At 40.3% G+C, this 12,490-nt stretch overlaps 1 protein-coding gene across 1 annotated transcript in view; it reads right to left on the bottom strand.

Moving 5' to 3' along the window:
• Positions 1–12,490, bottom strand: part of DGKI (diacylglycerol kinase iota) — a 244,967-nt gene that overhangs the window by 113,917 nt on the left and 118,560 nt on the right. The window contains exon 20 of the mRNA XM_019515441.1: positions 7,827–7,927. Within this exon, the coding sequence (XP_019370986.1) occupies positions 7,827–7,927 (101 nt within the window). The remainder of the gene's footprint in view (positions 1–7,826; positions 7,928–12,490) is intronic.

Here is a 12,490-nt window from a genome sequence, read left to right as displayed (position 1 = left end):
GTATCTGTGGATGCATGACAAGGTACGGTTGGCCTTCCTGACTGCATCTCCACACTGCCGGCCCATGTTCATTTTGGAGTCAATGATGACTCCAAGATCTTTTTCTGCCTCTGTACTGACAAGAAGGGAGTTCCCCAGCCTGTAGGTATGGTGCCAGTTTTTCCTCCCCAGGTGCATCACTTTGCACTTGTCGGTGTTGAATCTCATCCTATTCTCATCTGCTCGCCCTTGTAACCTGTCTAGGTGCGATTGCAGCCTATTCCTCCCTTCTAGCGTGCCCACACCCCTCCACATCTTAGTGTCATCAGCGAATTTGAACAGGGTGCTTTTTACCCCCACATCCAAGTCACTGATGAAGATGTTGAACAGTGCGGGCCCGAGGACCGGGCCCTGGGGGACCCCACTGCCCACATCCCTCCAGGTCGAAAATGACCCATCCACCACCACCCTCTGGGTGCGGCCCTCCAGCCAGTTGGCGACCCAATTGACTGTGTGGGTGTCGACACCACAGTCCCCCAGTTTCTTAATGAGAATGGGGTGAGAGACAGTGTCAAAGATTAAAGCACTGCCAGAAGCTCTAGCCACCTCAAAAGGGGCAGACAGGTGGCAATGGGTCACCACCTCCCTCTGTTCTTCCCTCCAACCTATCCCGTACTAGCTGGATGCAGAGAGGTGCCTCTTTCTATTTTCTCCCAGGTGACCAGAGCTCCCAGCTGGAATCTTGGCTGCCATATCTTTGGGATCATGTAGCATAAGAGCCTCCTTCCAGACAATGTTTCAAGCTTTAAACATGAAAATAGCTGTAAGAGTAACTATATTAAAGGGAGAGGGGCAGGGGAAGACTTACTGTCTATCCATATTTTGGAAGAAAGGTGGAACTGGATGGCTGAGTATATTAGACATAGGGTACAGAGCCTTTTACCCTTAGCTCACAGGCTCAATGCTCATTTGCTGCTCAGAGGTCTATGTGAAATAAGTCATCAGCTTTAGTCAATTCCAGCCACAACACAGAGTAAAAAACCCATCATAATGTTTCTTTGTTGACAGCCTCAGACTGAAGTCACTCCTGCAGGCAGATACTTGAGAACTTTGTTTTCACTATCCCAACATTTGCTTGCACTAAAAATGGAAAATCCATCCTGCCTACTTCTTGCACTTTATAAATGTAAAGTTGCTAAGCATTCTTCCCCATCCATGGGAATTTACAGTCTATTCCAACCTTCCCTTTGCTAAAATGGTACCAACTTCCCTTTCTCTTACTCTGCAAAGAATCCCCCTAATCTAGTTATTATACATAGTGGCAGTGGCTGCCAGTTAGGGCTGCTTGACCCTTCCTGTTATAAGACCCTGTTTTCAGCTGCTTACATAGCTTTGTCAAACTTTAAATGCCTAGGTTGACATTGTCTATCAGGCTAGAGAAAAATGAGAGCCAAAGCATTTTAGCTATTTCTAGGAACAAGACTAGTGAAAAATCCATCATTTAGCAGTTGCTAAAAAATACTTGCACCTATGTCTTTGAGAAGTTGCCACTCTCCCATGCTTCTTGAAATTAAGTAAATATAATTTAGTGTCAAGGAGCTGCCTTTTGCCATCTCTATGAAAATCAGCTTGAATATACTGAAGCTATAAACCTGAGAACAATCACAGTTCATATTTGTTCTGTAACGACCTGATAGAGCTTTCTGATCTAGGCGTAAGATTACAATGCCTCAAGCAACAGAAAAGTCAGCTAGGGCATTACACATGACAGATTCTATAACAATCACTGAACAGTTCCTACTCCTAGTGACCTTCCCCACGTCTGTGCCTTCATGGTGGCAAATCTAAGATGGTGATACTGTGGGGAACCAGAAAAGGCTGCAGATTGCCTAGTGACCAATTGTTTCTTTAAATTTCCCTTGTGTATGCCCACAGTGACAAGATTTTCCTATCCACAACAGGAGGAGGAAAAAGAAAGATTACAATGGTCTTAAACCTAAAATGGTTTTAGTAGTTAAAAAATATGTATGCCATAAGCAATTAGGTGGCAAAAGTTCACTTTATGACTAATTCAGCCACTTCCACCACACCACTCTGGATCAGATTCTGATGCAACTGCAGGCAAGTTAGACAGTATGCAGAAAATATTCAAGAATATAGAGAGAATTCAACTGTCCCCATCATGCTAACCTACTGAGTTTGATCTTGTCCAACAAGGTATAATCATCACATCGCTCAAAAATATCAGAAGCAGGTTACTGGAATGTCAACTAGTAGGTGTAAAAAGGGGGTTAATGGGAGAGATGGCACTAAAGCTATGGAAAGACCTTACAAACACATGGATATAAGCAGACGCCATTCTCACGAGAATAGAACCCTTATATGCTGGGAAGTATGGATTCCTCCTTACTGAAGGATTAAAGAGCTTTCCCCATATTATCAATTATCGTCACAGTGACAATACCAGAGAAGAGGTGGAAGAAAGTCTGAAAGAGAAAAAAAGAAGGTGGAGGAAAAAAAGAAAAAATTTTCAGACAAAAAGTAGAGCATAACAGAAAGAGAATCAGGTGAAAATGGTTGTGCCCTTCAGAGGACAAAATGACATCCTTTAATTGTTCAGAAGGCTTTCAAAATGAGGTGTCTACCTCCAGCAGAGTGAAGATTAATCTTCACTGAACAGTTTGTATGACGAGTTGTTAGAGGAGGAAAAAAAATTCAATTTTAGATGAAGCAGCTGATAGAATCAAATCAGTATTTCAAGCAAACAAGAAGAATGAAATTTATTTACTCTGAGTCAGGGTGATCCAGATTATTACTCTGATGTCAGAGCTTTCAAAACTCTATTATGGAGATATGTCACAAGCAAAAATCTTAATAGGTTCCCTGCAGGAACACTGCAGTGATAATAAAATGGGTTATTATTAACCGAAAGCCTTTTGTTTGCTTCTAGTTTGGATAACTTTTGTGGGAGGGGAAAAGGAAGGAGAAGAGAGAATAAGGAAAAGGTAGGATTTTTAAGCCATTGGAGGGAACAGGAGTTAAGGACAGTAAGGGAGGCATTTTGAACCCAAAACATGCATATTTAATCTGCTAAACACTGGACAAATATATAGACTAAGAATCATGAGAATAAAGCATTAGATATCCATGCTGTTGAAAGTTATAGGGCTACTTTGGAGGTCTGACATGATATGGAGAATTGGCTCTTTCAAAAAATAGTCTCTCCAGCTTAGCTTTAATGTAACAACAGTCTCTGTATCTGGCAGCAAAGAGAAAGTACTGTACTTTTTTGGAAGATAGGTATTATCTATATTTATATTTTAAAAGCAGCCTTGGAAAATTTTACCCATCCGCTTGCATAGAATGAGTGATATTTTTCTTTTGACAGGTGAGAAATATACCACGCATTTTTTCATGTTGGTAAAAGGAGGTGAGCACATTTTCTTTTTCTTTGGGCTAGTGACTTTTAATGACAATGTAGTGCAATGTGTTCAATGATGAAGACTGTGTGAAGAGATGAAACAATTATACCATTTTAAGGAGGAGGAGGTAAGAACTTGCCCTTTTGCAACAGAATCCAGTGTAGTTATTTTATGTGTCCACTCTTAGCCCATAGTGAGTGTAGCTGCACCACAATAATTTACCTATTAATTACCGCAGTTTCATTTCAGTTGCTGGAGGACTGGAGCAGACAGCCAAAACTATTATACCACAGCTACTTTCATGCACTCCTAAAGAACAAGTTGCTTTTCCTTCACCTTCAAAGCAGTCTAATCATTAATCTGCTCATGTCATAGTACAAGCTAGGACCCAACTTTTACCAAAAACCTAACTTTTACCAAAAACCATGTAAGGTATATCCAATAACCCACATCAGGAATTAAGTAATACTAGTTAGCTGCCCTTTTTAGCAGCAGTGTTTCAATTTCATTCCTTACAAAACCCCGTGTTGTTCACACTTCTGGTGTAACTATGCAGTTTGTTGTTCTTCTGATTGCAAACCTCCATAAGCAGTGTGTGCTGAACTGAGATGTCACACAATAACCAGGAAAATATTTCACAACATTGATAACTCTGCATTGACTATCAGCTTATCTTCAGTCCTATTTAAGCTGCTTACTATAAAACTACAGGTAAAATACAGCAGGGGTGTTTTGTACAAAGGTACAAAATGGCTGCCCACACTGCACTTCTGTAAAAAAAAAAAAAAAACATATACATGCATGTGCTCAGATGAACTTACAACACTACAACTTAAAAGATTACGTAAGATATTCCTTTGGAATAGAACTTTTGTAAGAGAAACATCATCGGGAACTACGGGAAATTGTTGTTGGTTTCGGAAACACCCTCATAGTTTGGTTTCTAGTCACTTTAGAAAGCACTTTCCTTCCCATGCACCATCCTGGCAGCTGAGATCAGTTAGATGCCTTCTCACCAACTGTAGCAGGCTGGGTGGCAGAAGATTACAGCAGACTGTACATCTCAGGCTGCAGCACTCTGCAGGCTGGCAGGGGCTACAGCCCAGCTGCAGGCCCTGATTGCAGGCTGCCTAGAAGGTCTGAACCAGTTGTAGAGGATAATTAGCTGACCCACAGGAAGCTAAAAGGCTCCTAGAGAGGAAGTTGGGGAAGAAAGAACCAAAGACAGACAGACAGTGTCAGAAGGAGGAGGCAGGCTAGTGGCAGCAGAATTGAGCCAGGCTATTTCCCAGGGTCTGGTAAGAGACCCAGGGCTGCAAGGCTGGAGGCAGCATCCCTGAGAAACCATGCGAGGCAACTCACTCAGGGGAGAGGAGGAGGACTGGACTGCAGTGTTGAGGGAGCAGAAAATCTTAGGGGCCTGGAAAGAGATCTCAGGACTCTGTGGAGTATTGTGTGTGACTGAGCACTGACTGATGTAGACTTCCTGGGGGACAAGTGTTCTCAGGAAATAAAGGACTATTTGGGTGAAGCAAATCCCCAGATCCACTACACCAACACTCAAGCTTCTGTAAGTTAATGTAAAAAATGTCAATAGGATGCAATTAACTTTTGGTCCAATAAGATACAAGTTTTATAACCTTCAAGGCAGGCTGCGATTGTCTTTTATAGTCTATTTGACATTAATACTGTCATTTTTTCATGTTTTTTCTGATTATTTTTATATTATCAAACTATTAATGAGACAGAATAGTTTTCCCATTTCAGATTTGAAATTTTAGATTTCAAAATTTTTGCTATTTTGAATTAAAATGAAACTGAGACATTTCAAATACTTCACAAGAAGCTAAAACAGAAAGAGGGAAACGGAGAGAAACCCCACCCCAAAATAACCAATGTTCTATGGTTGCAAATATGGGCAAACCCAGGTTCAAATCTCACTGGGAACCAGGCAAGAGCCAATACTTAAACCTACAGCTTGGGGACCAACTGGCTAAGCAGCAGCTCTGCGGAAAAAGACCTGAGGGTTACAGTGGACAAGAAGCTGAATATGAGCCAACAGTGTGCCCCTGTTGCAAAGAAGGGCAATGGCATACTGGGCTGCATTAGTTGGAGCATTGCCAGCAGATCAAAAGAAGTAATTCTTCCCCTCTATTCAGCACTGGTGAGGCCAAATCTGGAGTATTGTGTCCAGTTTTGGGTCACCCACTACAGAAAGGATATAAACAAATTGGAGAGAGTCCAGAGAAGGGCAATAAAAATGGTTAATGGGCTAGGTCACGTGACTTCTAAGGAACAGTTGAAGGAACTGGGTTTATTTAGTCTGGAAAAGAGGAGACTGAAGGGGAATTTAATAGCAACCTTCAATTAACTGAAAGGTGGTTCCAAAGAAGATGGAGCTAAACTTTTCTTAGTGGTGGCTGGCTGATAACAGAACAAGGAACTGTTGCAGCAAGGAAAGTTTAGGTTAGATATCAGGAAAAAGTCTCTCACAAGGAGGGTAGTAAAGCACTAGAGCAGGTTACCTAGAGAGGTTGTGGAATCTCTATGTTTGGAGATTTTTCTTACAGGAGCATAAATACATACTTGAAGTAGTAGTTACAATATTGCATTTTGTAAATAGATGTATCTATTAGTTTAGTCTGTTAGTAGTATCTAATAGTTTAAACAAGTCTGTTTTAGAAGTTTTTAAGGGTTTTTAAAAAGTATTGACAACTGTTATGTTTCTCAGGTGATACAAAGTTGCTATTTTCTCTGGCATAGCTGAATACATAGATGCAATCTGAATTTTAAGCATATGGTACACCAAGCTTACACCTGAAATTTAAGAGAAACTTCCCTTCCATAAACTACAGTCCTCAGCTTGCTATAATTTTCATAAGTCCATCAAATCAAGGCTCTAATTGTTTTTATTATGGTTGAAATCTAGCAGTAGGAACTTACAAGAGGTTGTCAGACCACCTCAACTCTATTGTTGGAAGGTGCAACAGTGAACAGGGGAAATAGGGAGGAATGAGGGTAGGGGAAGAAACTGAAACAGTATAACCATCTTTCAACAATAAGACAAGCAAACCAATTAAATGGATTGCCATCCGGTAATTACCAGGGAGTCCTGTATTATAGAATAAACTGCTGCTTTGTTACACAACAAACAGTTGTGCTTGTAATGTAATATGAATAATGAGCCAGATGCATGAACAAGACTCTATTAAACTGTTATCGCAAGCAGCCGTGTTCCACATTGATTAATGACTCCATGTGTCATCAAAGAAAGGGACTTCATTTTTAAACATGTGGATCATCATTGTCATTGTTGCCAATGCAAGGGGCTCACCTGCTTTTGACTTAAACCCTATATGTGGCAATTAAATCATTACATGAAAAAACAAAACATTGATTAGTCTTCTGTATGGTGCACTGAGGCTTGTTAAAGAATAAGGGATTGGTGTAGGGATATATGCCTGCTAAGACCAATATTCCTGTTCTATGGCCATTTTGTATGCCAGCCAATGCAACCCTTCAGAGTGACAGGATGAACTTAAATGCCAACGCCTGATCTGAAATCTCATGTCAGTTATAGAATCTTAGCATGGATAAATGACTATAGTCCAAAATGGCCATCAGAAAGACACTGATAAAAAACTACAAGTTATGTAAGCATCATTACTCTAAGGTTAATGTATGAGAGAGAACATTTTTTGTGGTATCTTTTATTGAACCAACTGTGTAGTTGGAGGAGTTTTTGGACAAGCTTTAGGCATCAAGTGCCCTTCCTCAAGTCTACGAGCAAGCCAGAGGCAGGCTGAGCTAAATAATAGAAGAAAGACTCCATGTAAATGCAAACAGTTTGATTTAGAGGGATGGAGAAGGGCTGTGAATTAGGAGTGAAATAGAATTATCAGGAGCCATTATAAGATAAAAGAATTGCAGTGGAATAGGCAATCTAGTTAGTGGCAGAGTAAAACTATTAAAAAAGGGAGAGGATAGTTATTACCTAAGAAGTGCAGGGAGATTAGTATTTGTTAGATTGTAATGAGCCATACAGTCACTACCTGTATTAAGTCCAGATTTTTTAAAAGAAGCCTTTTCTCTGCTATTTAGCTCAGTATCCATGTATGCTTCTTAGACTTCGAGAACAGCGTTTGATGTCTGAAGCTCAACCAACAGCTCTCCCAACTACACTGGTGATCCAATAAAAAACTCCACAAAAAAATCCTTGCTTCTTATACATTTCCTGGACCATCAGAAATACAACACTCCAACCCTACTCTGAGGTTATGGTAATTTACAAAGTTTATGCCTAATTAAGGACGTGTGTGTATATTCCAGGCATGATAAAAGCTTGATCCTGGCACTTTTGTCAATATGAGATCTATAAAAATTTATCTTGAAAAAGCAAAGCCCATTCAGCCACTTCTGACTTACATGCTTCCCGGAGTTTTTCCTTGTCATAATGCAGCCCCTCATAATCTTGTAAACTAATTCTGTTCACTCTGATCCGCAGGCGATCTGGGATGGAATGGGGACTGCAAGAAAAGAAGAGAGACTGGTCAGAGAAGAGTTCAGCACCAGAGCAAAAAAGGAAAAGGGCGTGGGAACGTTTGTCTTTTCTGCAGATGGAGGCAGAAAAAACAGAAACCTCAATGAAAGCTCCGCTAGCTCTCATGCGCATCCCTGCCATCCCATTGAAGTCAGCAAAGGTACAAATAAGTACAGAACTCCATCTTGAACTTCTTTCTGATTATGTATAATACACATAGGCCCAAAGACCAGAAGCACTCATTTAGCACCTGTTGCAGCTCAGGGTTATAGATTGCAAAGAACCAAACCTGCAAAATTCTTTGGTACCTAGATATACTGACAGGTGCCTAGTGAGATTTTAATTGGTTTTAGGTGGCTACTGTGTCCTGGCACTTTGAAAATGTGAGTAAGTGCCTAGGTTAATGTCTAGACACCCATCCTTAAGAACCTTGGGGCATTTCTACATGTGCTCCGGGGGGAGGGGAGAAAGCATTTTAATTAGAGTGGCTCCAAGAGCATCTCTAATTAAAACGCCACAGTGTCTCATGTATCAACACACTTAAAAATGGCAGCGAGGGTGCTTGCACTAAAGTTTGTTTGCCGAGCTTTAGGTCAAGCCTCTGCCACCATTTTTAAGCACAGGGACACTGACACACGAGACACGGGAGACTGCTGGAGTGCAGTGATCGCCATGCTCCAGCAGACTCAATTCATCGAGTCTGCGCTGACTCGCTGTAATTATAGCATGTTGGAGCAGCCTCCACACTCATGTACAGGCACCCTTATTTTGGACTCATGCTTGCCTCCATTTGACACCGACCTCGTTTTTTAGCTTATAATTGAAAAGACAATTTTAGTAATAACTAATAGCATCCCACCTTACTTGTGTTTTCCAAAGATTTTTAGCAAAGATTTTTTTGCTATCATATCTAGGAGAGTCTCAGAGTGTCTGTCTTGGAAGAAGAGAATTTAAGTGTCTTGCCCAAGGGGAGATCATTAAATGCACAGTAAAGAATAGGTTCCCACTTTCATGCTTTAACACCCTCTCTACACTTCACCGAAGCCAGTAACAGTAGTCTGTGAATGCCACTAGCAGCATCTAGGCACGCTGATTTTAAACATTAAAATGAAATCTGCTGATAGAATCATGTCTCTTTCTACAACTGTATCTGGCTCATTAAGTTTGCTGGTTGGTTCTTTTACTTTCTACTGCATCTGATCTACAGGAGTTGTGCTGTCGGTTTGAAAACTGCTCAACACAAGCTAAGCTTTGGAAATGTAAACTTTTTCCAGGCATGCTATTATTCTTTTGCTTGAAAATGCTGATGACCTAATAAAACACATCATCTCTGACCAGTAAATCCATTGAGATTTGCTACAATTTGCAAGCACTTCTGAGTGAGTTTGTCACACACTTTTGGTCTGTTGGTACAAACAGTTCTGTTACCTCTGGACAGATGAAAAGAAGGAGATGGAAAATAAAGTCCCTGTTAAAGCAGCACCTCAGGCGTAAGTTGTCTTTGCTTGAGAAGCATAAAAGAATAATGAATTCAGGGTGCCTCTGTAACTGGAGAATAAGACAACACACTGGAAAGAGCTTTATTGAAGGAACTCCTATTCTACACAAGAGCTTCTTTAGCAATAATAAAAACAACCCTAAAATACATGAAGTATAACTTATAAGGAATCATAAATGGTTAACAGTAGGAGCTGAATGCTCTTTTTAACATCCAAGCTACTGTTGTTTCTTCTCCAGTGCTGACTGACAGGCACTATGGTGTCCAGGTGCCCTAAGATGTCAAGAAGTTGTCCATGTGCAAGGTAAGCTGTCATGGTTTCTTTGACAGACAGCTGTGCTAGTAACTTCCAGCACAGCTTCAGGGTAAATCCTCCTAACTTAACTGGCATTATGACATCCCATATAACCAGTTCTCTCCACCTGCAATTCTTACATCTAGGCAGAGCAACTTGGAGAAAGATCTAGATATGGAGAGAATGTGGGAAGGGGGAGAAGGGTACAGATGAAACAAATATGTCATTAGATTTAGTCCTTTTATTTCCAGAGAAATTCTGTCAGAAAGATGGCTGGCTGAGAAACGAAGAGGGCAGTTTGAGGAGCTGTGTTCCCTTCCAAGTCATATAAAATGCAGGTTTCCAAATCGAAAAATTGCTGGGGATTTTATTTTTAGCAAGCATAAGATAAAAAAATATTTAAGGCGGAGAATATAAGAATTTAATTGCATGCTCTTTGTCTGAGGGAAGGAAAAAAAATATTGCAGTGAATTTATTAGAGTTTGTAAAAAAAAAAAAAATGACAGATTGACAGCACTGAAAAGTGAAGTCTTTTATGCACAGGTTCAGTATGAGAAGAGGAAGTGCTGCCTTCCCCATAGTGTTCAGCCAACATGCTTTAGCGCTAAACTAAGAGACACTGCTATGATTACAAAGGTCATTTGGTCTCCTAGCCTACAGGTTTTCAGTCTGGTGATTGTGTATGCAGGGTTTCAGTTGTTCTTTCTTTCCTTACAGCAAATAATGGGGAGATTAGTAGTCTTGCAGAACTTTTCCCTACTCTAACCCTGGACCACACTTTGGAAACAGCTGAGTACCATCACTCTCCTTATGACGTCCTCCTTATAACATGCCATCCTCTTTATATTCACAAGGACTCCAGGTATGAAAGCAGTACATGTGATATGGACACACGTTCACCAGACACTTGACTGAAACAACAGATTCACCTGAAAAAGGTTGGTATTTGTCTTGATTGTGTAACAATCTGGCAACTGGGGTCATTTGGCTACCTCTCTTGGCATGTACACAATCCATGTAATTGAGTCCCCACAAACGTTCTTGTGATACTTTGAAGATAGCCTTTTGATTTAAATAAGAACTGAGGCCCAGAGGGATTGTAAGCATGTCTTCCATGTGCAAGACCATACAGAGATACCCAAGCTAGCCCTGCATGAGCTAGCTCCTGAACCAGAAGAAGCACAGCTGTGTTGACAGAGGCCTGTGCCTAGGCTAATTAGGGCTCTGCAAGATTACCGTCAGCATCTCCAGAAATTACTTAAAAACTTCATCTGAGAAAGGCATCAGTTCAATAGTACAGGCAGTTTTCTGTTTAATTCACAGATGGCTTAAAAACATTAACAAATACCATCAATTCCTACTAAATAAACAGCATAAAGACTTTTTCAGAAGGAAAACTGTAACAAGAACAACAGGTGTAGACCAACTAACCTGAATGAAATCATCATTAGGAAAGTAAAATATTGTTGGATTCTCGTTAAAATTGTGATTTCCAAGTGTACAATTTACAACTGTAAAATTGTAATTCCCACTACAAACTTTTAATCAGTCAGAAAACAAACAGCTTCTTAAAACTTACAACAACAACAAAATAACACTTTCCATCTCTTCTCCCTATTAGGAAGTCTTCCCATCAAAACGTGCATCACACCACCAATATCAACTAGCTGTATAGAGGGTATCAGAATTCATAGCACACTAGAGAAACTCTATTTATAAGGTACAGTCATTTCAATTCCCAACACCTCCTTAAGGAAAATTGCTTATTAGAGAAAAGACCCACACTTCTTAGCATATCCATGCTAAAATCTAAAGTATTACATTCCTGGGATTCTAGATATGTGAACTAACATGTCTGCTAAAGAGCCTAGATTTACAAAATGGAGGGATGTTATATTTTCAATGTTTATTTTCTTTTACTCAGTCACTTTCTGCCCATTCTCTCTATTTTAGTTCATGAAGCCAAAACACGTGTACATATTTTGGGTCATGATAAGAACCTGGCATATTTCTATCCAGCAGTAAGTCACAATCAGCATTTGATACAGCTGTGACCTAAGCACTGCCCTATTAGTCATCCAGTGGTTGGTGAGATGATGCCAGTTGCCCTGCATGGAGCACAGCTGTTTCACCTCTGCTTTATGTTTCTGCCTCCAGTCACCCAGCAAGGAGAGAATGGGAGAGGTCAGTCCAGCTCCTGATCTTAGAGTCCCCACATGGCAATCAACACACTTCTGCTATGACACCAGGTTGATTCAACTGGAAAAAAACTTTTAATTATACACGCCCTAATTCCCATTCCAATTATTTATATATCCTGTGAACCGTTTCTTATTCTTCATGTCTGCATAAAGACAGTGGAAGAAAGGGGGACAAAAAAAAACCCTACAGAATTCAGTGACATTTTTGACAGATCTTTCAGAATACAGCCTACGTCAAGACATGCAAATATAGAATATTTTTAACATGATTCAGCTAAAAAATATCCCCTTCCTGCCACCCTCCCAAATTTTAAACTTTAGAAAGCACAAAACTCCTCTGGGGCATGTTTGCAGTGACAGATTAATGAATTACCTATCTCCTAAAGAAGAAATAAACATGCAAAGCTAATTAAATGTCCCTGCATTTAGAACAATTGAGAGGGAAAACAGCAACCAAAGGAGAAAAGGAAATTAACCTGGCTGCTGAGATCTCATTGGCAGAGCCTGGAAATGATGTATTAAAAGTATGTTTGTTTCTGACAGCTTTTATCTATT

Source organism: Gavialis gangeticus, unplaced genomic scaffold (assembly GCF_001723915.1).
Source record: "Gavialis gangeticus isolate Ggan-Ray unplaced genomic scaffold, GavGan_comp1, whole genome shotgun sequence".
Lineage (NCBI taxonomy): Eukaryota > Metazoa > Chordata > Crocodylia > Gavialidae > Gavialis > Gavialis gangeticus.
This window is presented reverse-complemented; position numbering and strand designations above follow the sequence as displayed.